The 27,636-nt window shown below is 38.0% G+C and overlaps 2 protein-coding genes across 5 annotated transcripts in view; both read right to left on the bottom strand.

Moving 5' to 3' along the window:
• LOC143029894 (coiled-coil domain-containing protein 77-like) overlaps positions 1–27,636 on the bottom strand; it is a 75,145-nt gene that overhangs the window by 47,394 nt on the left and 115 nt on the right. The window contains exon 1 of one of the 4 annotated variants that reach the window (XM_076193073.1): positions 5,618–5,964. The exons of 1 other annotated variant lie outside the window; for it this stretch is intronic. Coding sequence is in view for 1 of the 3 variants with exons in the window: in XM_076193069.1 (XP_076049184.1) it covers positions 4,778–4,828 (51 nt within the window). In the remaining 2 variants the exon portion in view is untranslated. Of the gene's footprint in view, positions 1–4,777; positions 5,290–5,617; positions 5,965–27,636 lie in introns of those variants that run through there. 2 more of the 4 variants (XM_076193069.1, XM_076193070.1) reach the window with 2 other exon arrangements.
• On the bottom strand, positions 14,869–27,636 carry LOC143029895 (uncharacterized). The gene is made up of 2 exons (XM_076193074.1): positions 27,502–27,636; positions 14,869–17,792 (listed from the first exon to the last, which is right to left on the bottom strand). Exon 2 carries the CDS (start codon positions 17,617–17,619, stop codon positions 16,471–16,473), a length of 1,149 nt encoding a protein of 382 aa, XP_076049189.1. The 5' UTR covers positions 17,620–17,792; positions 27,502–27,636; the 3' UTR covers positions 14,869–16,470.

Genomic DNA, 27,636 nt, shown 5'->3' with positions numbered 1-27,636 from the left:
TAAAACAGGTATAACAAGCTGCCTGAAGATATTACGAGTAGTGGCAAAAGAAGCTGAATGATATAACCTAAACAAAAAAGGACTCTTGTCTTGTAGGTTTTGGTGTTAACACTATGGCCAGTCTAGGGACACATCACTCCCATATCTCTGCCCAAGCCTCCCATATTGAAACTGGTCTGCAATCAAGTTATTAAAGATAATGGTATTTTTTTTTTAGAAGTGCACACCTACACAATAAAGCAATAGAAAATTGAATACTGATTTTGTAAATTTTAATACATCAACATAATATACATTTTTCTTAGTAGAAATCAATAAGAAAAACCAAGCTAAAAGCAAATACACTACCAAATGAAGCTGCAGCGATAGCTTCAAGATGCCATGTTGTCACTTGTCCAGTCCCTTGTTTACTTACTTGGTTTACTTGGAGAAGTTCCGAGGTCCATCCTCACAGCCGTAGTGATCTACCGCTGCTGCCAGTCCTGCTGTCCCTCCTCACAAGGTCCAGTTGGTCTGTTATGGTGTTGGAGGACAACCTTCTGATGGCGGTGTAACCTAGCACTGAGGGCTCGTCTGGCACCGTCCATAGAAATTTGTCCAACCCATGATTGAAGCTATCCACTGGGCAGTTTGTTCTCTCTCTCACTTCTTTTGAAAGAGCATTGAACATTTTTGGTCCCTCGTGCCCCAGGCTGGATGCCAGTAAGGTCATAACCCTCTCTGGAGCTCTTGGTGGGAGCGTTTGTTCTTGCGTCCGTGCCTTACACTTTAGTATTGCTTGATTGTTGAGGGGGTGGGGCCAGGAACAAGGTCCTCCAGGATTTTCCATGTGTAGATGGACCTATACCTTTCTCTCCTCCTTTGTTGGGAGTAGAGTCCCACTGTTTTCAAGTGATCCCAATAATTGAGATCCTTCATCCCTCTAATATGCCTGGTGTAATTTCTTTGGACAACCTCAAGCCTCTGGACATCTTGTTTATGTGGAGACCAGAGTTGGCTACAGTAGTCCATGATAGGTTGGATTAGCACCTTCCAAAGGGTTAGCATTACCTCTGTCTCTCTTGAGGAGAAAGTCCGTGGTACCCAGCTGGCCATCCCCCGTGCCCTTTTCACGGTCTCCATGATGTGGTGCTGGAAAGTGGCGTCATCCCCTAGATATATACCCAGACATTTTACATGTGCTTTGGGTGTGATTGTCATTCCTCTTTCTGTGTACAGTTCAGTATTGTCTTTAATTTCTTGGTTGGTACCATATCATATGACCTCAAACTTCTCTTCGTTTGTTAGCTCTGTTGCTACCATCACTTTCAGTTCCCTTCTCTCCTTAATGACTGGTTTTATTCTATTAACCTCTTCCATACGGTGATGCCTACGTAGGCGTCATGAGGAGCAAGTGGGTATACAAAGATGCCGACGTCGGCGTCTTGATTATATCTATTGTAGTCGTACATGCGTGGCCCCCATACTCTGTAAACTGGCTTCACCATATTTTCTATGGTTATCAAAATTCATGGGTGAAAGAGAACGAGCGATAGAGCAGTGACTTTATTTTTTATAATGCGAGTATTATGACGCAACATCGCACGTCTGGCAGCTAATGCTGCCAGATGTGCGATGTGGCCCGTATTGAAGGGGTTAACTATTCCCTTTATGACATTATAGTTCTTCATTCACTTTCTTTTCATCATTGTAGTATTGTAAGTCACTCATCTGTAGGTCCCATGCCTCTTTCGTAGTATATGCTTTTATTAAGTTCCATTACTCAGTAAACAAAGGGGAATTAAATTGAACTTAAACTTTTCATTTTCTTCCCTAATTCTTGTACAATGTATTGTCTTAGGTACACCAGAGGATTCCCACCTGGGATCCTTTTACACCCACCAAGCCGAGTCTGCTTTGACGTCACTATTTAATTCATCCAATAACTTTGAATGTTACAAAAAAGTGCCACCCTTTAAGGGCATGACTTTACCTCTGTGTACTAATAATTTCTCTCCTCCACCCTTTTCTCCAATCAGAAAGACTGTTATACTGTCTCAAAAAATACTGTTTATGCAAGCAATCTTGTCATGAAGTGAGGTGGCTTTAGCGTTAACAATTTGCAACATCAGCACCTATATCAATACCCTAGCTTGTGTTTACAAACATTGGTTGGTGAGCGAGAATATGCAACTCTGCAACTCTGTAGTGGCCATTGTTTTCAAAACATCTCAGTCGTAAAATGAATTTCTCACCACCTACCCCTCTATCTACCTACTTGTTTACTTTAATCTACCAGTCTCTTACATCGTTGAACTGCACATTACAATCATTAGCCCAAGCATAGACCATATCGAGGTAGTCTTGTAGATGGCGTACATCTTCACTCTCCAGTACTGCACAACTGATGTGAGTGTTGTCAGCAAAAGACAGGCGGGTTGAGTCCACTCTCCTATTTATGTCATTCATATGGATTAAGAATAGGAGAGGGCCAAGGACAGAGCTTTGTGGTACTCCGCTTAATACTTTGGCTTTGCTGGACTTCTGGCCATCAACTGCGACTGTTTGGGTATGGTTTGTCAGGAAGTTGTGAAGCCATATTCCTAGCTTGCCTGTGATTCCTAGGTCCCTTGCTTTGTAAAGAAGGACTCCATGGTCTACCTTGTCAAAAGCTTTGGCAAAGTCTAGAAATACTATATCAACATTCTTCCCCTCTGACAGGTTCCTTAGCAGCTAGTTGTAATGTGTCAGTAGGTTTGAGAGACAGGACTGACCTTTTCTAAAACCATGCTGGCTCTCTTTTATAAGGTTATCTCCTCAAGGTATGCAAACAATTTGTCCCTTATGCATTTCTCAATTACTTTGATGATGTGGGACGTGAGGGCAACTGGTCGATAATTCTTCGGCAAAGTCCTGTCTCCTCCTCTATATATTGAACTTATTATGGCTTGTTTCAGTAATGCTGGGACCATACCTTTGTCCAGAAAAGATTGTCACAGCATATGGATTGGGACTGCTAAGACCTCACTGCATTTTAGAAGTAGGATCACCGGAATACCGTCTGGTCCAGCAGCTGAATTTATCCTTAGCTCCTTTATCGCCTTTATGGTGTCCTCAACTGTGACTTGAAGGTCGGTGAGTTGGTTTTGGTTGATTGTCACTTCATTGAAAAATGTCGCGGGGTCATGGATTACTGCTTACGTCTTTGGTATGCTAAACACACTGTTGTACTGGTGCGCCAGCATCTGGCAGGTTTCATGGGGGTCATCTGTTGTAGTTCCTTGGTCGGTTACTAGGGGTCCAATCTGTGATTTGGTCTTCAAGAATTTTTTACAGTAACTGTAGAAGAATTTGGGATTGTGCTTTATATTTTTTATAGCTTGGTTCTCCTCAGGTTCTTGTGTGAGTGCTTAATTTTTTGTTCAATGTCAGCTATTTTTGTAATGATTGAAAGCTTTTGGGTGTCATTGTTGCTTTTTCTTAGTTTATTATTGAGGTTGGTAAGTTTTCTCATAAGGATTTTTCTGTCACGTGGGATGGTGCATCTGTGTTCTTTTCTCTTATTTTTTCTTGGCACATAGATAGTACACATCTCCAGCAATGTCCTCATCAGTATGTTTAACTTGGTGTTGGGATCAAGTTCTTGTAGTACCAGGTTCCAGTCTACTTCTCTAAGCTTCTGCTGCATCTGCACCCAGTGTACTTTTTCACTGAAAAAGTTGAAGCTGGCAAAAGGAGACATTTCTGGTTTAGTCATGCATTCCTGAGGTGTCCTACTCTTCCTGTATGTTGTGTTTACTAGTATTATGTTGTGGTCAAAGAAGATTGTTTTCTCCATCCTGTAGTTGCTGACTGAATCATCATTACTGAAGTAGAGGTCAAGAATGTTACTTTTATCTTGTTGGCTTCATTATTTGTTGGTTAAGAAACAATATGTCAACCGTCTCTAGAAGGAGTTTGACCTGGGCTTGGTCTTTGAGAGTGCCCCTGCACGTTCTACCTTCTGGCCAACATATAAATGGGAAGTTGAAATCACCACACATTATAATAATAATATCTGTCATGGTGAGTGGAGTAGACTTTAGTACTTCGTTTAATCTGTTCATTGCATTTGTAAAGCTTGCTAGGCTACATTGGGGTGGGCGGTAACAATTTATTAAGATTAGGTTTGTTAAAATTATGCCAGACTGACAATGGCATTGATGTTGTGTACCAGATGCTCTCCCACTCCAAGTGACGTCACCATGCTACAGCGATGAGCTTCAATCTTTTCTTCAAGCTATGAAACCCCTCTACACCCTGCAGTCTGATCAGATGCCAAAACTGGCTGTTAACATCCCTGACAACAATGATGACCTTGATAACCTCTAGAATTATGGGTACTGCACTACTAAATGCAGGGTAGATTACATTGGTTAAGTTACACAAATTCATCATATTTTTAACTTTAATTTCTTCACTCTCCACATCAAAACAAAGATGGCATCTTAAACAGTCATTGCAGGTCTGTTTATTAGTGTCTTGATTTTGGCAAATTTTTCTGTTATTGATTTCTGCCAAGAAAAACATGTTGACATATCATAATTTACAAATTTAATTTTCTATTGCTATATTAGTATATAGCAAACGTGAGAACTAAAAATTATTTAACAAAAAAACTACAAATTATAAAATATATAATAATAATAAAATAAGATGGGCCCTGCAAAACACTATGCCTACTACGACAGTAGTGGAGCGGGACCCTGGAAATAAACATTTCCTGTAACAAATAACAAGTAATTTAATTCAAACTCACCGGAACAACTGGTGTCTTCTTCGCACAGATTTCACACCTTTTGTGTTCCATGGCTGATTCTATATACTGCAATGTAATCCTTCAGTACTTTATGTCATATAGCAAATGTCTGTCGACGGACATAACTATAAGAAGGTTGTGAATTACGATGAGGAATGTACAGAGTGAACTGAAGCTTGATTAGTCACTGAACACTTTTATACTCTCTTGTTTCACTTCACATTAGGTCACATACTCATCACTCGATAATCGTTACTGGTTAAAAAATGCCCATGAGGAAACTAAAGAAATTAAACTAGATTTTTCAAGATACCCTAAGCAAATAAGAACTCTGTTTACGTTTTCTTTTTAAATTTGTTTACCAATAAATGCCAGCATCTTGATTGGCCAGCAGCATATGACGTAATGAATATTACTTTTCCGATTCTCTTCAGAAAGGAATAGCATATGGTTTCTAGTCCTCACTATAATATTCAGAATGATACATGTCTACTCCATTTGCATTACATTTTTGTTAAACTATTCGTGTAAATATATGAGCATGATTATTGTTTTCTTGATTAGATAATTACATTTTACTATGCGATGCCAAGTCACTTCCGTACGAATGAATTATACAGGCCGCTCGAACATTTATATTTATTTGTATTTTATTTGTACACGATAATTCGCACATCTATTATAATAATAATAATAATAATAATAATAATAATAATAATAATAATAATAATAATAACAATAATAATAATAATAATAATAATAATAGTAATAATAATAATAATAATAATAATAATAATAATAATAATAATAATAATAATAATAATAATAATAATTTCTCACCTTTCTCACCCTACGCCCAATAGAAATAATCCTGTCAGCGGCAGCTCTTCACTAGACTTCTCCATGCGTCTCTATCCTCATAGGTCTCTTTTTCTTTCACTCCTGGTAAGTTTGTGTCTCCTCTTTCTAATGCTTCTTCAATACCTTTAATCCATCTGGTCCTGGGTCTCCCTACAGGTCTTTTGCCTGTGGGTACCCATTCCAGCATTTGTCTTGGGTACCTCCAATCTTCCATTCTCACAACGTGTCCAAACCACCTCATCTTCCACTCCTCTATTAAATTTAACACTGACACCACTCCTATTTCCTGTCTTATCCGCTCATTCCTTAATCTATCGCGTCTTGTCACTCCTCTTATTATCCTAAGGGCTCTCATTTCCGCTGCTTGAATGCGACATTTTAATTTGGTGTTTAGGGACCAAGTAGTGGTGGGCAGCTACCGGTAAAGTTACCGGTTTTATCGGTAACAGCCTTGACGGTAGCTTACCGGCAATAATTCTGCTACCGTTAAGGTTCCGTTAACCGATAAGCTATACCAAACACTCGTGGAGCGGTAAGCACGTCTCGGCTTGGTGGTACTGAGTGACGGTAGTGGTGGGCAGCTACCGGTAGTTACGGGTTTTATCGGTAACAACCTTGACGGTAGCTTACCAGCAAAAAATCTGCTACCGTTTAGGCTCCGTTAACCGATAAGCTATCCCATAATACTCAGAGAGCGGTAAGCACGTTTCGGCTTGGTGGTACTGAGTGACAGTACTGACGGCCCTACGTAGGATGAAAATTAACAGGAACGTATTCAACGTGCTAGATCGTCCTGCTCCCTTCTCGGCCCACAGATGCACAGTACGAAATGTACGTATTCGAATATGAAAATTAAAAGACGTGCTAGATCGTTTTGTTCGCATCTCGGCCCGCAGAGGTTCAGTGCAAAATGTACGTACAGTATTCGATTAGTCTGCCTATGTGATCTAGAAATGAAGAGGTGGTCAAACTACTCGAAAACTTTTCAGTCTGCCTGGTTAAAGGATCCCCTGTTTAAAAAATGGTTAGCGGAAGTGAAAGAGGATGGAAATAAGGCACGTTGTAAAGTTTGTAGAACGGACATGAAAGCTCACAGAACGGGGAGATTGGAGAGACACTGTTTCCACACTTATCAGATCTTCATATTTAACTTTATATTTAATGTTTATTAATATATGCATATTTACATAAATGTACGCAGTTGCTCATGAAAGACACCATCTGCATGTTACAATCTATTTGTACTGTACTTGTATTGGAGTTAATCACAAACAAGTTCACAAATACACTTATCAGACACGCACGAGTGATGACTGACAAGGATATATATAAGCTATGGGTTGGGGCAGGGAATACAGTATACCACAACAGACTCACGGAAAGCAGAGACAAGAATAAGCGGGCAGAGACGATCAAAGATTCTGGTGGATTAACACTGTGCCCATTGAAGTGGCCTCTACGACGCAAGGTAACGTGTTATTCAAAAATCATATTTTGTTAGTGATACGCATGTAATTATTATTCGCGTAGTCTTAAGTAACTAATATTTGCGAGCCTTACCATTGGTGGAGGTGGCGCGCGCTGGCGATCCCGGTGGGCATGTATCCAAATGGATACACAGAATAAAAAATTAAAATAAAATATATGCGTGTGTTTTTTGTCCATTTAAAGGTACTATAACATAAATATAGGGATCGTAGAGTCCTGCTAATACAAAATTAACGTAATTCCAATATAAAAAATGACAACTATGAACAATTGAAAAAAACTTTGACAGAAATTCAAAGGGTTGAGATTATGTGTTCATGAGCCTAATATAAGAGGAACTTGGTAAAAAAAAAACATTATGAAAATGACCTACATATGTCAATTCATCTCACACAAAACCTTTAAAACCTCAATTGTACAAAAAGACTTTGTCCTGACTAAATGAAAAATGGGTGATTTTGGAAATGAATTTTTGTGTAATGTGTAAAAATGATGCATGTAATTATTTTTCTTTTATGAAATTGTGTTTCTATGTGAAAAATATATTCTTTGTATGAAATTGCACTTACATAGAGACGGAAGTGGAGTGTGAGAGGGGGAGGGGGGGATTGGTGCGTAGGCCTATGCACTGAGGGAGAGGAGGTAATGCTGTGACCTTACACGCACCCCCTCCCACGAGAGTTGGAGTAACGACTCGGAGCGCAGGATTTTTATAGTGACGTTACAAAACTTGAGTTGTGACTACACACCATAGTAGGATGAAATTTGTTTAGATTTAAGTCATAAAGGCGACTCGAACTTGGGACGTCACTACTACCTCACGAGTCTTTTACCGGTAAATTACCGGTAATTCCGGTAACGGCATTGTTGTTTACCGGTAATTCCGGCATTGAAATTAGCGGTATTTGCCCAGCACTAGGACCAAGCTTCACTGCCGTATGTTAACACCGGTCTTAACACTGAGACACAAAATGTCTTCTTGCATTGAAGTGGAATGCTTTTTTCTTTTAATAATAGTAATAATAATAATAATAATAATAATAATGATGATGAATGGTAAGAATGGAAAGACACTATTGAGAACAAGAGACTTTATTCCTGACCGGTTTCGCCTTTGAGGCTTCTTCAGAGGCGAAACCGGTCAGGAATAATGTCTCTTGTTCTCAATCGTGTCTTTCCATTCTTACCATTCATAAACCTGTCATGATGTCACAATAATAATAATGATAATAATAATAATAATATTAATGATGATAATAATATTAATAATAATAATAATAATAATAATAATATTAATAATAATAATAATAATAATAATATAATAGTAATAATAATAATAATAATAATAATAATGATAATATTAATATTAATAATAGTACTACTACTACTACTACTACTACTAATGCTAATGATAATAATAATAATAATAATAAAGATAATAATAATAATGATAATAGTAATGATGACAATAATAATGACAATAATAATAATAATAATAATAATAATAATAATAATAATAATGATAATAATAATTATAATGATAATATTAATGATAATAATAATAATAATAATAATAATAATAATGATAATAATAATTATAATGATAATATTAATGATAATAATAATAATAATAATAATAATAATGATAATAATAATGATAATAATAATGATAATAATAATAATAATAATAATAATAATAATAATAATAATAATAATAATAATAATGGGCTGAGTGCATTTCTAGACCTGAAAAAAGCTTTTGATAAGGTGCCACGTAAGAAATTGCTAAAGAAATTAGAAACTGCAGGAGGAATACAGGTCAAACTGCTGGAATGGATGGAAGACTTCTTGCATGAAAGAAAAATGAGAGTGGTGATAAGAGACAAACATCTAATTGGGATGAAATGATTAGTGGAGTTCCACAAGGAACTGTTCTGGCCCCAATAATGTTTGTAATATATATTAATGATATGGATAAAGGAATTGAAAGTTATGTGAGCTTCTTTGCGGACGATGCAAAATTGTTGAAAAAAGTGAACTCTGAAGAAGATGGGAATGGAGTAGGAAGTGGGAGATGGAATTCAATATTAAGAAGTGTTGTATAATGGAATTTGGAAGAAGCAAAAAAAAAAAAAAAGAATAGTGGGATCATATAAATTGGGAGAGGAAGAAATAAAAAAAAGTAGAAAAAGAGAAAGACCTGGGAGTCATTATTATGAATAATATCTCCCCCGAGAAACATGTAAACAATTTTTTTTTAGAAACTTATAATTCAATAAGAACAATTAAAGTGGCATTTTGCAAACCTGGACGAAGAAATGGTGAAGAAAATACTGGTCACTTTGATAAGACCAAGATTGGAGTATGCAGCGACGACGTGGTCACCAAATACTAGTCGGGGGAGATTGTCATTTCCTCCCTCATTAAATCCATGGAAAGAGTTATCTTCACCTTACATTGCGCTGCTCTTATCTATATTTCTAATTTTTACATTCTTACTAATCTCTTCAACTTCACCATTATCGTTTGGCCGTCTTTTGTTGACATGACGATTGACTTCCTGGACCCAATCTTCCCCTTCCTCAGTAATCCCTTCCATTCTCCTTTTCCTTCACTTTCCCACTACACAACGAATTTTCCCCTTCCCTATCGATACAACACAGGTACTTCCTTGTCGTGATCCTCAAAATTCGAAGATATCACCGGAGTCCAGATTTCACTACCACCCCGACCGACGCGCGCGCGCCGGTGTGTGTGTGTATTTACCAAGGTCTAAATATACAGGTCAGACCGTTTACATTCTTCTGCGCAGCTTCTGACGTCATTTGGCTGAGTCCATTTTCTCTTTGTGATACACTGAAGAAAACTGTGAAACGCCAAGGAAGACAGGAACTATAATATTTTATATATATTATATATATATATATTTATATATATATATATATATTATATATATATATATATTATATATCATATATATTATATATTCATATATATAGACAGGAACTATAATATTTTATATAATATTTGTCAGAATATAACTAATTGCGTGGAGCAGTGCGAGCGAAGGCGACGTCATTTTCGAACGACGGACCAGCTTCAACTGACAGCTATAGGACCCGCTAACCCCACTTTGAACAGCCAGGTGACGTTCACGGGCCCGCTGCGCCAACTCCCTCGAAATTCGGTCGGAAGTGGTTAGACCTTATATTCTTAGATCTTGGTCTACTCGACGCCCGTGTCTATCCTTCACCATTTCCCAGCGAAATATCTTGTGGTAGTATTTAAAATTATATAGTAGCTGAATATTTCATTTGATAAAATCTGAAAATACTATGTAGTAGAATAATATTTTGTATACAGGTAAAGTAGATAGTAATAAATTGGTGCCTGCTGATAATTCCTGTTTTTCATCCTTCACACTTTGAAAAGGATACAAAGCATACATTTCCCGTTTGGTGGTAAGGACTTCCTACTAGGCAAGGTAAAACAAATACTATAAGGTACGTTAGCGGGGGGGGGGGTGAGGGAGAGCCAGAAAACTTCTCCACTGCGCAGGTAGACGATGACGTCAACGGAAATATCGAGACCAGGGTTACGCGGGTCGAGAGCTGTCAGTAGTGCTGGGCAAATACCGCTAATCTCAGTACCGGAATTACCGGTAAACAACAATGCCGTTACCGGAATTACCGGTATTTTACCGGTAAAAGACTCGTGAGGTTGTAGTCGCCTTTATTACTTAAATCTTTAAACAAATTTCATCCTACTATGGTGTGTAGTCACAACCCCATTGCACATTCTGTATATTGAAATAAAGTAAAAATTTCGATAGCCAGTTCTATTTTGTTTACGATATTGTGTTTATGGAGATATCTGGCAACTCCTCCCACCAATCGGAAGCAAGCTATGATTCTCAACAGTAAACACATGATATTGAATTTTATAGATATCAGTGCGTTATCAAAGTTAGAGGTAGAAGCATGCCGCCTATCTACAGTATCCAGCCTCCCAGTTTAACTGTCTCTCCTGAAAAATCAATGTTTTTGTCCTTTAATAAGCTATATGTCTGGTTCTATTTTACATATTATTTTGATTGTTATGTCATTGTAAAGGGAAAAAGTCATACTTTAATTGGTGCTACTTTAGTATGCTATCTACCGCGCAAGTGAGTGAAAGGAGGGTGTCTGAGGGTGGGTGTGGTGTATAACTTTTGTCCGCCTCTGCATGCATGGGTCTATGTTTGGAGGGTGCATGTGGGAGTGGGAGTTTTGTTAATACACACACATACACATATAAAGCTTTGACTAAATTGTAATAAATGTTTTCTTAAAAACTAACCTAAACTGACTAATTTGTAATAGATGTTTTCCTAAAAACTGCTTTTAATGTTCCCTTGTTTTAATACTTATTTCATACAAATTAGCCCAGCACGTGATCCAAAGACCAAGGTGAATACTCAAGGATATATTAGATTTCATTGTTAGCATATTTTTTATTTATTTCCTCAATTATCTTTTCATACAAATTAGTTCATATTCTTATTTAGAAACAGAAGCATATTGGCATTTTCATCACTAGCATATATATATATACATATGAGTCTTCATTTGGCGACACGCGGAATTTTTCGATGAAACTTTCACAATTAATATAATTTCGTATGCTGATCACAGAAATAACATTAATTCTATTGAGAAAGTGACAAAAATGAAAAAAAAAATGTTTTAATGGTAAAATAATTACCGAGACCTTAGTGGTACATACTTGCTTATGGTAAAAGTTTAACCAGTAAAATTAGCGGTACGGTGGGCCGTCAGTATTGTCACTCAGTACCATCAAGCCGAGACGTGCTTACCGCTCTCTGAGTGTTATGGTATAGCTTATCGGTTAACGGAGCCTTAACGGTAGCAAGGTAGCAAGGTTGTTACCGATAAAACCCGTAACTATCGGTAGCTGCCCACCACTACCGTCAGTACCGTCACTCAGTACTACCAAGCCGAGACGTGCTTACCGCTCTCAGAGTGTTATGGTATAGCTTATCGGTTAACGGAACCTTAACGGTAGCTGAATTTTTGCCGGTAAGCTACCGTTAAGGTTGTTACCGATAAAACCGGTAACTTTACCGGTAGCTGCCCACCACTAGCTGTCAGTCACTCACACACCAGTGTGTGGAGCGAAGCTTCATCTTCTGATTAAAGGGGTAGCTAAGGCAGACCAATAACATATAAAAATGCCAACAGTTTGTATAGTGCAGAAGTGTAATGCCGTTAGACTGAAAAGTGATAAAAATATACATTTTTTTTCACTACCCAAAGATAAAGAACTTAGAAAGAAATGGATTGAATTATGTGGCACACACAATACTCGGTCATCTGGATATGTATGCAGCCGTCATTTTGAAAGTAACTATTTATTAGCAACATTTCCTGAAATTTTCATTCAATTGCAAATAAACAGAATAAAGAATCCGGTTAAAACATAACTGAGCTTGGTGGAGATAAAGGTCTACATATAAAATCCATGCTTGAGATATGGAAATCCACGCAAATCCAAAATGTAATATAATAAAAACCATATGATGCTTTTATGTGTCATTACTACTGGGTTTATATTCAGCTAGTTGGTGTGTATCAACAGTATAATATCTTCCTCATCTACCTGATAAACATATAAATTGACATGTCATCCCATCTAATAACTCGTCATATTAATATAATCCACCTAATGTGAAAGCATGGAAAACATTTTTATAACTTTTCTGGTGGTCATAACTCAGATACTGATAATTTGAGGATAAGAAAGTGATACTGAGTAATTTCAGTATTATGTGAACATCATAGTGTAATTTTAAAGATTACCATACATACAGGTGGTTTTCTTAAAGTTTACATTTTCTTCCACCTCTCACTCTCTCCCCCTCTGAATTTCCTATGACGTCACGGTGGAGGTGCGCGGAGGGGGGGTGCTCAACGTACCTTATAGTATTCGTTTTACCTTGCTACTAGGTACATGAGATAAACGTATCGTATCATAGGGACGTGATAAATGGCGACTTTGGCCTGGATAAGCAAAGGGAGAGAGAAAAATTAAATATTAATAGATACCTCATGAAAAAATGTGAATGATGCATTGAAGAAATGCAGGTAGGTGAAAATACAGTGAAATATCAATAAGAAAGATATACGTGAGAAATCTGAGCTAATAGTAATAATAATAAAAACAATAATGCAGATTAAACATCAACCTTAGATTTTCAATAAGGAGACATAGTTTACGAGCTCATAGGATATCTGTTTGATGAGAATCTAGTGCCGGATAAAGAAGGAACAGAATGGCTTTACAAATATATAAACATTGAAAACGAAATAGAATTAAGTAAAATAGAGACAGAAATAGCTCAAGTTGGCATTAAAATACAGGTGGATCTTGCAGACCCTCGACCCCATGTTTGGACCTCAAGGTATCCTCCTTCTTGCTGTAATGTTTGCATATCCTGTGGTTGGTGTACACAGGAGTATGGACCAAGGCATCTACAGACACAGCTTCACAGTCCTACCTGTACATGACCAAAGTATTAATGATGCTGACATCATACATACAGTATGCCTCTTTTATTTCACGGGAATGTGATCGAGATTCACAAGCATGCCACTTTTGCCAGTAATTTATACTGGCATTGTTGCACTTTAAGACCTTAGAGCAGCTCACTTCCTCCTCTCTGTACTGGTGGACTGATAACATGCTCCCAATGCCTGTTGATAATAGGGTGATGGTCTTGTGTCACATTAATAGTACTGTATATTATGGACATTTCAGGTGGTGGCATCAAGCCCTGCAGTGCCTCACTATTCACTTCTATCCAACCCAACACTTCGTCCTTTACTACCATTTTTTGAGCACTTCATCCATTCCAGAATACTCCATTTGAACCTTCTAACATTTTTCAACTCCCACATTCTTCTGTGAGGTACACTGTCTTTTCAAACAGTTCTTCTGACCATCTCATACAGCATGTCAACTGCTCTGGAATAAAATCCATTGCCAAGTTCAAGGGACATGCCCTCAGAATACTTTTCTAAGGAAACTGCCTCTCATTAGCTTCTCCCTCCTGAAAATGACAACCCCTCTATGTACTATTTCAGTCTCCTCTTCATAGAGATGACCTGTTATGCTCATTGGTCAATGAATGGAATAGACTTAGTAACCATGTAGTGAGCGCTGAAACTATCGGTTGTCTTAAGAAATGGTTAGACAGCATTATGGATGGGGATGACAGGTGGTAATGGACATGGAACTGCCTAGTGTAGGCTTTATAGTTTCTTGCAGTTTCCTTCATTCTTATGTTCTTATTGTTCCACCATGCATTTTCTCTCATTTTATTTCTGTTGAACACATTGTAGCAGGCTTCTTTGAGGCTGGTTATTCCCCATGTGGTGAAGTTGAGACTAAAGTATCTACACTTGCCCACAAATAGCTACTTGCAACTTCCCCTTCCCCATTCTCCCTCTGTTCTTGTCTCACTTGCTCTTTATAATACTAAGTCACACAATTTTCATATACTAATTTACAGTAAGAAGGGTCTTTTACTTCAGTGCTTACCTTCTCACTCAACAACCAAGCAGTAATACATAAACGAGTTTATAACATAACACTAGCATGTTTCAAGTCATAGGTACAGCTCAAAAGAGTAAGCAATAAATGAGCTTGACCTGTATATGTGTTTAGGTGTTGTAACAAAGCAGTATGTTTTAATTTGTTTATTTCAATTACATATTTGTTTTGTACAGATCAAGTGGTATTTTACTTGTTTTATAACATATTTTATTTGAGCCCCTCAAAATTATTACGTACAAAGGAGTGGACCTCAAAAAAATAAACTTACACATTTAATATAAACCCACTATTAGATCAGCAATATGAATATACTTTTGGAAACCCAAGAAAAAAATATTTTTTCCACACCTAAAAACCACAAAGAATAAATATAAATGACCAAAATACTTTCTACTTGTTTCACAAATACACTACCACATAGAAACTGTACCAAACTCTGTCCTGAATGTCACCAAATGTATTGACTTGATTGAGCTAGGTATTATGCTGAATGTCAATATAACTTCTAAATATATATATGCTGTCACCTAGCACACTGAAATCAGCATCAAATAAATGAATGATGACAAAGCCATAACTAGTAGTTTTGTCTCAAATCATATATGAGGTACATGCCACCTACTCTCCACAGATGACATAAGATGATATTAAATGAGACCCTCAACCTAAGCTAAACTTTGTGAGTTTAATAATGTAATGTAATTTTTCAGTATATTATATCAATATCATCTTATATAAAGAGAGAAGTTAAACAGATTTTATCTTTTGGTCCATCCCTATAAATCAGTGGTTTATAACCTTTTTACTACTATGCCTCCTCTGGGAATTTGTCCTTCTCTCCACACTCCCCTTGCTTCTATGAATAAAACTCCCTCTCAGATTATAAATATAAAAAAATATGTTCTTAATCCCACGAAAGTTTGTTTTCCTGAGTACTTGGTAAATTATGAAAAATAGCTGCCGCTATAGTACAGTTTTCCATGGGGGTGACAGAATAGTATTTCTTCTTTACCACAGTTGCCAAATATGAAATGAGCATTCCTGTGGATGGCTCGATGAACTGTGTCATTACATCAAAAATAAAATTCTCGACCAAGTAAGAAATTCTATTTTTTGCCACCCAGTGTAATGAAACCGTTTTCTCTTTTAGAGAATAACAAATATAATTCCGTTTTTTTCCATCCAGTACAATGAAATGGTGTTCTCAGCTACTGGTATGTGCTCTCATTAAGAGAATAACAAATATAATTAGAGATTTTTTTCCCCAAATGATCGTGCCCCCCATGGAAATTACTGATGCCCCCTCTTAGGGAGTCACGTCTGCCCAGGTTAAGAACTACTGCTATAAATCATCCAACAAAATTACACACTAGAAAGATTTCTCTTATATGGGTTATCACATGACTTTTGTAAGCATTTTGCGAGAAAGCTGTATTGAACAGGTCACACTGGTTTGGCTTCTCTCCTGTGTGGATCATCACATACTGTATGATATAACTCCTATGTGAAAAAGCTACATTCTGTAGGTCACAGTGGAAAGACTTCTCTCCAGCGTGGGACATCATGTGCTATTTCTGATCACTCTTTCATAAGAGTTCCATGTCAGAAGTCACAATGCTTCAAAGGCCTTTCTCTGGTGTGGGTCCTCAAATTATATTTGGTTAAGCATGCAATAATTTAGTTAACTTTCATGAGACACTTTCATCTCAGAGGTAACACTGGGAAGAACTCTAATTCGTATGGGTCATTATATGCCGTTTGAGATCTTCCTTGCGTTTGAAAGCAGAATTGCATAGGTCACATTGAAAAGGTTTCTCTCCTGTGTGGGTAAGCATGTGACGCTTGAGATAACTGTTTTGTGAGAAAGCTGCATTGCACAGGTCACACTGAAAAGGTTTCTCTCTTGTGTGAGTGACCATGTGATCTTTGAGACCACTTTTCTGTGAAAAAGCTGCATCACACAGATCACACTGGAAAGGCTTCTCTCCTGTGTGGGTAAGCATATGACGTTTGATATCACTCTTCTGATAGAAAGTAGCATTGCAGAGGTCACACTGGAAAGGTTTCACTCCAGTGTGGGTCATCACATGACGTTTGAGATTACCCATTCGCGAAAAAGTGGAATCACAGAGGTCGCACTGGAATGGCTTCTCTCCAGTGTGGGTGAACATGTGATCTTTAAAACTACTCTTTAGTGAAAAAGCAGCATCACACAAGTCACACTGAAAAGGCTTCTCTCCAGTGTGGGTGTACATGTGACCTTTGAAACTACTTTTTTGTGAGAAAGCTGCATCACATAGGTCACACTGGAAAGGCTTCTCTCCGGCGTGGTTCATCAAATGACGTTTGAGATGACCCTTTCGCGAGAAAGTGGCATCACACTGGTCACACTGGAATGGCTTTTCGCCAGTGTGAGTCATTACATGAGATTTGAGATGACCCCTTTGTGAAAAAGTGGCATCACAGAGGCCACAATGGAAAGGCTTCCCTCCAGTGTGGGTCATTACATGACGTTTGAGGTCAGTCTTTCCTGAGAAAGCTGCATCACACATGTCACACTGGAAAGGCTTCTCTCCAGTGTGTGTCCTCTTATGAGATTTGAGATTACTCTTACGTGAGCAAGCTACATCACACAGGTCACACTTGAAAGGCTTCTCTCCTGTGTGGGTAAGCATGTGACGTTTGAGATCACTCTTTAGTGTGAAAGCTATATCACAGAGGTCACACTGGAAAGGCTTCTCTCCAGAGTGGGTATACAAGTGAGCTTTGAGAATACTCTTTTGTGAGAAGGTTGCATTGCACAGGTAACACTGGAATGGCTTCTCTCCAATATGAGTCATCACACGAGATTTGAGATGACTTTTGTTAGAAAGCAGCATTGCATATGTCACATTGGAAAGGCATCTCTCTAGTGTGGGTTATCATATGATATTTAAAATCACTCATGAGATAGCTGTGCTGTAGGCGTTACACTGGCTTCTCATTGTTGTATGATGGACATGTGGAACCTACGGATACCTCCTCCAAAGAAATGTTGATAGTTACTCTTGTCCTGAAAGAAAGCAATGTAATTATAAGATATATATCTCTAAGATTATGTAATAAAAGGAGTTTGGACATTTATTACACAAATCCCTTTGTCCTTAAATCAAACAATTGCTGCTGGTGTCTCATGTAGAATACCCTAGACCCTTTGTGCATACTATCCCCTAACATTGAATAAGAAGAAACACTAACAAATATGGTGCTACATATTCCACTCAATTTTTTTCATTAGAAGTGTGCTGAAATACACCCAATAGCTACAAGCATATTCATCCCATTACCAAAATGACTGAAATCTTCCTCTCTCTCTCTATATATATATATATATATATATATATATATATATATATATATATATATATATATATATTTTTTTTTTTTTTTTTTTTTTTTTTTTTTTGTCATGAGGTCTAAAAGTAGGAGATAGGTCAGTTGGCCACATTGTTCATATTTCAATATAACTCAATAGCATTCTACAGTTGGTCTCACAAGACGTGAATCTAAATATGATCTACTCTAGGAAGATTCCATTCAGTTCATTTCACTCATCTGACTCAAATAAGTGATGTGAATCATGTCATTTAAGATACAATGGCAAATGGTGCACCTGTGTTCTTCTTTTAACAAAAGTAATAAATGAAATTTATCAAACAAATTGCAGTTACTATCCATATTTTTTCTTGTCACATTTAGTAAAATACCTGCTCATCTAACAGGAAATAACTTTCAGAAATACCTAGTAATCATGACAATTATGACATACTCAGGCATGAACTGCTACCAAATGTGCAATTTCAGTATACATGGAGGTAGCAAGAAGACAATGTACAATGGGAGATCTACAGTAGTGATTTAACATTTTCAAACCAAAGGTTGTTGAAACAGAGGCAATATATACATAAGCCCTGTCATCTTTCAGGATGCCTGGGACAGTTCCCTAACTGGTTGTGACAATTGTGAGACAATACTGAATTAAATCATTCTCTTTATGGAAGCTTCAATTGATATTAGCATTATCTCACTTTAAAAGCTGCCCGTCTATAAATACTAACCAATATTGAGTTGGATGTTCTGTGGGCTTTGGTCTCATCTGAGTGTCTTCCACATTAATGCTTCTCAAATGGATGTTTCCCATATGAGTGCTTTATACATGAATATAATGTATTACATAAATAAAATAGGCCTTTTTCCTCATAACAAAGGGGTGGCCAAGACAAAGGATGCACCTTTCACATATCCCATGCCTTTGATTTTTCCTTCTACATTAGCTCCTCAAACCATACAGTACTTATCAGAATTCTAAGCCTACTGCTGTAACAAATTGTCCTTTTGTTTTCACTGCTCCTGAAGGTTTTATTATCATTTCTGCAGTGATCCACCACATTATCATTTTTTTTTCTAGATCACCTTACCTCATCAGTTATACCAAATTTTCTTAAATGAATACTTTCAGCAAATGTATGATTTTCATTATATGATTTTTCTTTGTACTGCACACCTATTCCCCTTAGTCACCCATTGCAGTCATCCATGTAATATTTCTTTTTCCAGTTATGCTATTCTATCATCATACCCAGATTTCTTTTGCCTATGCCTTCTATCTCTGTATTTTTTATTCATTATTTTTATCTATTTATTTATTCATTCTTTTTTTTTTTTTTTTTTTTGCCATATTACTTCCTTGATAATTTCCATTTTCCCAGTCTCTGTTTTTCCAATTTCTGTGCTTCCTCTACATTTTTATTATTTGTCCAATATTTGTTTAGCATTTGTGCACTGGTAGCATAATCAGAAGCATGCTAGTCCTACATTAACTTCATTGTGGGTTGAAATCCTGTACTTCTCTTTGGTTCCCAGCAGTAACTGTTACCTGCCCCAACAGTCCAAGACTATATGACAAAGGTAACAAATTCAGTTGTAAAGATGATACTGATATCTAGCATTGGATCATCATCTTCCTTCTTTTTCATCTTAAAAATTTCCACAGAGCTCCACCAACCATCGTCCAACCGTGCCAGATATAGATGTTTTTATAGTGAGATTCATGTGAAGCTGATACTAATTTTTACCAGGGGACACATGCACCAAACACCCATGAATAAAGCTAGAGAATATCTTATTTCTGACACCCTTGAGTAAAAAATACATTACCCTACTAACATAACCTAACCCATCTACCTACATGGGGTTAGGCATACATAGATTCTATATTGTGCCCTTTCTAATTTGTCTGTTTTCTACAAGATATGGAGACCAAAACTGAACACAGTATATGAGGTCTTACAAGAGAATGATCTCAATTAATTATTATTTTTTTGGTCTTGTATTCAAACATTCTTCCAATAAAGCCTACTATTTGCTAGCCAGTTTTTGGAGTTTTTGTGCACTGGCAGGTCAACTTTAGATCCTTAGATACTAAGACACCTACGTCTTTTTCTTAATCTGATTTCTGAAGCCGGTTATCATTTATGGAATAATCCTTACAGTTGTTTTTGTTGCTTATATGCAAAACTTTACATTTATCAATGTTAAATTTCATTTACTATTTATTGCTCCACTCAACTAAATCATCTGAGTCAGGATGTAGTTGATCACTATCCATTGCATTACTGATTTTACTAGCAATTTTAGTGTTATTCACTAATTTTTATATTTCATATGCCACACTACTATCCATATTATTTACATAAATCAAAAGTAGAACCGGACCAATCAGAGATCCCTAGGGAACACCACTCACTACATCACACCAATTGGTTGAATTTCCATTGATTACCTGTTATCTTCTCTCCATTAACCAACCGTGTGAGTGTAATTTACTGAATAGCCAATTATGTGATACCATATAAAAAGACTTTGACAAAGTACCACACAAAAAAATTATTTAAAAAACTCGAACATATAGGAGGGATACAAGGGAACCTACTAAAATGGATGGAGGACTTCCTGATTGGTAGAAAGATGAGAGTAGTGCTCAGAGAAAAATATTCAGATTGGAAAGAGGTGATCAGTGGAGTACCGCAAGGATCTGTACTAGCTCCAATAATGTTTGCTATTTATGTGAATGACATGGATGATGATGTGAAATGTTACATGAGCTTCTTTGCTGACGACGCCAAACTGTTAATGAAAGTAAAAACTGAAGAGGATTGCGAATCACTGCAGGAAGACCTGAATAAAGTATGGAACTGGAGTCAGAAATGGGAGGTGGACTTCAATATTAAGAAGTGTAGCATAATGGAGTTTGGAAAAAGCAAAAACAGAATATCAGGACAATATAAAATTGGAACCAAGGAGGTAAAGAAGGAGAGATCCGAAAAAGATTTGGGTGTAATTATCTCAAACGACTTGTCCTATGACAAACAGATAAACAAAATTGTTGGAGAATCCTACAACTTGCTAAGATCAATAAAAGTGGCATTTACATATTTGGACGAAGAAATTATTAAAAAAATATTGGTCACACTGATAAGGCCTAGACTAGAATATGTGGTGACATTGTGGTCACCCAGTACCAAAAAGAATATAAAGAAAATAGAAAGAATCCAGAGAGCAGCAACAAAAATGGCACCTGCACTCACAAACTTGTCATATGAGGAGAGATTGGTTAAACTAGATTTACCGACTCTGGAGCAAAGAAGAGAGAGAGGTGACCTACTGACCATCTACAGAATCATGAAAGGCACAGAAATACTTGATAGAGAGGACTTGTTATACTGGAACAAGAGAAGCACAAGAGGACATGAAAAGAAAATAAAAAAACATAGCTACAGAAGAGATCTGAAGAAAAACAGTTTTCCACATAGAGTGGTAGACACTTGGAACAAACTGGACAAGGAAATAGTGTGCGCAAAAACCATTCATGAGTTTAAAAGCAAACTAGACACTGCGAGATACAAAGGCGGGGACACCACGAGTGTAGCTCCCCTCCCCACAAAATACAACTAGGTAAATCACTTGATAGCTTCATTATTTTCCATTAATCTTCCCTGTCCAAATGGGTCCAAAAAAGTGTGCTAGTGTTAGTCATAAGCCCAAGTGGAAAAATAATAGGGGCTTCTATAGAAATTAAGGAGTTGATAGCAAAGCATAAGAGTGGTACACATGTAGCTGATCTTGCATCAGTTTATAGGATGTTCACAGTAGACACCATGTGAGAATGGTTTCTGCATCTGTGTACTTGCAAAAGCTTCAACAATTAAAAATGTTGTACATTTACTATTTATATCTATTACATCTCTGCTCATTTATTTTGTCAGTTGGAAATATATCCACATTACTAACCATTACATTAAACTTATTTACACTATGTACACTCCACCAGACCTGATTTATTACAAACCTATGGATCATGAACTAAGCAGTTAGAGAAATTTGCTTCTTTTGCAGTTTCACCAGATACCTGCTCCAGGGATCTCTTCATACATACATATACTAAAGGCTTTTCCCCTTACACGGGGGGTAGCCAAAAAGAAAAAGGCATAGAAACCACTCCCACCCATTCCATTTCCTATATATTCAACTCCCCTCCACCCTCCCTCTAATCTTGGCACCTCCTGGATGACAGGTCATCCCTGCATCCTGTCCACTACCCTGGGTCAGAAGCAGTGTCACAAGACACAGCACATCCACAGCAAGGCTGCTTCATAAATTCGGTGACCCCCCTCTCCGTCCTTTGCCTAGCGTTTTCCCTAAATTTCTTCTCTTTTTGCCTCTCTTCTTTGCTGACATTAAGATGGTCATCTTCTACTTCATCTTAAGTACTTTTAAATTTGTATGCACTCATTATTTTGGCCCTCATACCATCTGTCAGTCACCAAAGTTGGTTTTCCACTGGGATTTGGTTCCTCTCATAAATCATTAGCTTACACAGCTTCATATTTCCCTACTCATTCCGTTTGCACAATATCATCATAAAAACTTTCCAAATCTACTGGTATCCCACTAAACATTATCTTAGCAATCATAGTATTCTGTTTACTTTTTATCAGCCCGAAGACTTAGGTTCACACCAGATTTTACCTGCTCTGGTAACCTAAACATTATATTATTTCTCATTTCATTACATCAACAAAAGACCCAAACTCAGGAAACAAGCGAGTAACCTTGATATGTCGTTACTATAAACGTGGAGTTTGTAATTATGGAATAACAGGCAAAGACTGTTCCCACGGACACCCAAAACCATGCCCCAAACTCTTGACCCATGGGATAAAGGACCAAAAGGGATGCAAACTGGGCAAAAACTGTACCCTATTCCACCCAACTATGTGCAGAAACTCCCTAAGAAACAAAAAATGCTTGACCAGAGAATGTAAATACCTGCATATTAGGGGCACAAGCCGGAAACCGGACAACACAGACAACAACAAAGAGAGGAACTCACATACCAACACCAACACACACAGGGGAACAGAATCTCAGATGCAAACACATCTCAAACCCTATGGACCAGACCCAGCACCCTTAAGCTATATTCGAGGGCCTGAAATGACACAAAGTGCCCAAGTGGATTTTTTAGGCTTGGTAAACGGCCTGAACACAGCCCTAGATCTGCTAAACAAGACCATACAAGCACAGGGAACACTCTGGACCAACTACAGGGAAGAGAAGAAGCCAACAGGGTACATACCACTGTCCCCCCCACAGACAGCAGTACTAGCCAACCAACAATTTCCCTGGCTCGCAGCGGCACAAACAATTGCACACTAGAAAACATCATCATGGGTAACATACAAGGCCTCTACCCTAAAACTAATCAAAGTAAAGTTCCCTTCATCAAAGAACTAATGGTGCTAGAGGACCCCCTATTTGTTGCCCTTACTGAAACGCATCTGAAAAAAGAAGTGAATGATGCAGAAATAGAAATGGGGCAATATACTCCATATAGAGTAGATAGAGAAGGGAGAACACATGGAGGTGTTATTATATATATAAGGAATACCCACACCTCAGACACAAAGATTCTCCTAACACACACAGACAGTCAAATTGAGCTCTTAGCTCTACATATAAACACACTGAACCTCATTATCATTAATTGCTATCGCCCACCCCAATGTGACACTGAAAAATTCAGAAACGGGATAGAAAAAATAGACCTATTACTAGATAGTCTACAAACACCAATGCCTGACATCATACTGTGTGGGGATTTTAATCTACCATTTATACAATGGCCAGAAGGTACCATAGCAGGAGGAACAACAGAGGACCAAACCCAAGCCAAACTCCTCCTGGACCTAGCCGACAGGGCATTCCTCACACAGATGATAACCAAGCCAACAAGGATAAATAATATCCTTGACCTCTTCTTCACCAATAACCAGGACATTCTCAGCAACTACCAGGTAGAAGAAACAACGCTCAGTGATCACAACCTCATCACGTTGAACACCACTTACATGAAGACAGGGCAAGTACAAAGTAAACCAACCCCATCAGAGGATACCCACCTTGGACACTTCAACTTCCACAGCGACTCCATAAAGTGGGAGGAGGTAAATGCTAGCCTTGGCAAAGTAAACTGGAACCAGATCATGGAAGGGGGTAGTCCTGATGACGCATTCCAGGCCCTAATAAAAACCTTACTTGAAATCTGCAATAATCACATCCCACTAAAACTAAACAGAAGGCCAAAACAAAACACCATACCGAGAGACAGAAGGATCCTGATGAGGAAAAGAAAGTCCTTAACTAAACAATTGAATAAAAGTAAAAGAGAGGAAAAAGAGTGCAGAATCAGAACCAAAATAGCTGAAGTTGAAAAACAAATAAGATTATCTCATGAAGAACAAAGAAGAAACGAGGAAAATCGGGCGATAACGAACATCAAACAAAACCCGAAATACTTCTACAGCTATTGTAAGAGGTACACAAAAACAAAAACCCAGATTGGCCCCCTAAAAACGGACAAGGGAAAACTAACAAAAGATCCAGATGAAACATGTGAAGTGTTGAGGCAACAATACAACAATGTATTCAGTACACCAAGAGCGTCCAAAGTTGTCAACAACCCAGCGACATTCTTTGAAACAAAAAACCCCCAGTCACCACAGCTCACCGACATACTGTTCACCAAAGAATGACATAAAGAACAGCATAAAAAGAGCTCAAATCAAACTCGGGGCCGCTGGACCAGACGGAGTACCAGCCATCATGCTCCTAAAATGCAAAGAAACCCTTGCCCAACCCATAAGTTTGATATGGAGATCCTCTCTAGACAAAGGAGTGGTCCCAGCACTCCTCAAAAAAGCCACCATAAGCCCCATCTACAAAGGAGGAGACAGGAGCCTCCCACAAAACTACAGACCGGTGGCACTTACATCCCATATCACTAAAGTGTTTGAGAAATGTGTGCGGGATAAAGTCACCAAATATATGGAAGACAACAACTTCCTAAACGAAACCCAACATGGATTCAGAAAAGGACGCTCCTGTCTATCAAAGTTACTGGATCATTATGACTGGCTCCTACACAACCTGGCGGAAGGAAAAAATGTAGATGTGGTGTTCCTAGACTTTGCCAAGGCATTTGATAAGGTAGATCACGGTATTCTCCTCCACAAAATCAGATCCTTGGGAATTGGAGGCAAACTGGGAATCTGGTTATCCAGTTTCCTCACCGAGAGAACACAAACAGTGGCAGTGGATGGCCACAAATCTATAGAAGCCACAGTAAGTAGCGGAGTGCCTCAAGGTTCAGTTCTAGGTCCACTCCTGTTCCTCATCCACCTATGTGACATCGACGAACACATAAGCTCCTCAGTTCTCACCTCTTTCGCTGATGATACAAACATCAGCCACACAGTGACCAGTCAAGAGGATGTATTCCACCTACAGGAGGACCTCAACAAGGTGTACACTTGGGCTGCAGAAAACAATATGCAGTTCAATGAAGGAAAATTTGAAATGCTGAGGTGTGGCCCATACCAAGACATCAAACAGGAAACTGATCTGCACACCGAGGGGAACTTAGTCATCCCCCCAAAGATGCATGTAAAATGCCTGGGAGTCCACCTCAGCGAGGATGCCAGCTTTCATCATCATATTGATGTAACAATAAAGAAAGCCAAGGGAATGGCAAGCTGGGTTCTCCGTACCTTCTCATCAAGGGAACCACAGGTTATGCTAACCCTATGGAAGGCCCTGGTCCAACCCACACTAGACTACTGCAGTCAATTGTGGTCGCCCCATAAAAAAGGGGAAATCCAGAGACTAGAAGCAGTTCAAAGAAGCTTCACCCGTCAGATACAGGGGATGAGGGAACTGAATTACTGGGACCGTCTCAAAGAACTCAATCTATTCTCCCAACAAAGAAGGAGAGACCGGTACAGAGCAATCTACCTGTGGAAGATCCTAGAAAAACATACACCAGACCCCACAAACTCTTCACACACTGCACTCACGACACAACAAACGAACAGGGCGAAAGTGCAAAAGAAGAACCCTTCCAACCAAAGCCCCAGAGCGAATCAAGACTTTACTTGCTGCCAGCCTGGGGCACGAAGGGGCCGAGGATCTTCAATGCACTCCCCAAACAAATAAGAGACATAAACAGGCTGCACGGTGGACACATTCAAGGCTGGACTGGACAGATACTTATCGTCCTTACCTGATGAACCACCGGTACCAGGCTATACAGTGAACTGTCGGGCAGCCTCAAATTCCATCCCGGATCAAGTAGACCTACTAGCTAGGGACGCCAGAACCGGATTCAGCAGCGCGGATCACCGTGACTGTGAGGGATCAACCTCAGAACAACACCAAGTAAACCAAGTAAGTAAGTAAAGTATTCTATTTTGAACTTCATTAGTAATTTTCCTTACTATCACACTTTCATTTACTTAACTCTTTGCAGCAATACCTTTTTCATTTTGTGCTTGGATTAATTTCACCTGGTAAAATCCCAGAAACATGTATGGACAAATATTTGACATGAAACTTACATTGTCCAATACTGTACTTCCTAACCTAACCATTCCATAGAAAAGATGAATCTTTCAAATAGAAAAAATAATAAAAATGCATTTGCATGGTATTGAAGCAGAACCCACTGCTTTTCACAATATATCTTTATATTCAATTTAAATGTTCTATCACATTCGTAACATAAACTGTAAATCCCACTCAGAGAAAAAAATATTGTACAAAGATACATATATTATGATCACTGTGACAAACTCACCAACCCATATTTATAACTATGTTTAAGAGCATCACAGACCATGATCATAATCTATGTACCTTCATACATTTTTTTTCTCTGATAGTGGGACTTATAGTATGCTGCATCTTAGTCAGTTTTAATTTTGGTTAACTTGATTTTTGGCAATTCATATTCAACATCTTGAAACATATTTTCTGTGTCCATCTGCACATTTGTCAACCTAACCTCCATTTCATCTTGCCTTTTACTAACTTTCGTAATGAGATTTTTTTTTTACTTATTACCACATTACATTTACTTCGGTACCACTGTATAGCACTAGTAATACCATAATGATAGTCGGAGCATGATAAAAGACTGGAGATGGGTTGTCTATATATTTAATTATTTCGACTGCCAACTGCAGTCCTCTTCAAGTTTATAAACTATAGCTTTAAGTTCCTCACAACTTATATGATGCAACTAATCAAACACATTTCACATTAAAATCTTGTTATTATTTCCCACTTTGTATCTGCAAGAACTACCAAATAATCCTTTTGTTTACCTCTAGCGGCAGTGGTTTCTCCGGCCCCCATCAGCTGATCGTCTAAAGCAATCTTTCTTATTTCCACTAGTCAACGAAAAGCTTGAAGACCAACTTTAGCATTCGTTCATCCTATGATAAGTGGTTACACTTAAA

This window comes from Oratosquilla oratoria, chromosome 11, assembly GCF_046742065.1.
Source record: "Oratosquilla oratoria isolate Oo_2021 chromosome 11, ASM4674206v1, whole genome shotgun sequence".
Taxonomy (NCBI): domain Eukaryota; kingdom Metazoa; phylum Arthropoda; class Malacostraca; order Stomatopoda; family Squillidae; genus Oratosquilla; species Oratosquilla oratoria.
The sequence above is the reverse complement of the archived record's forward strand: the minus strand, read 5'-3'. Positions and strand labels throughout refer to the sequence as shown.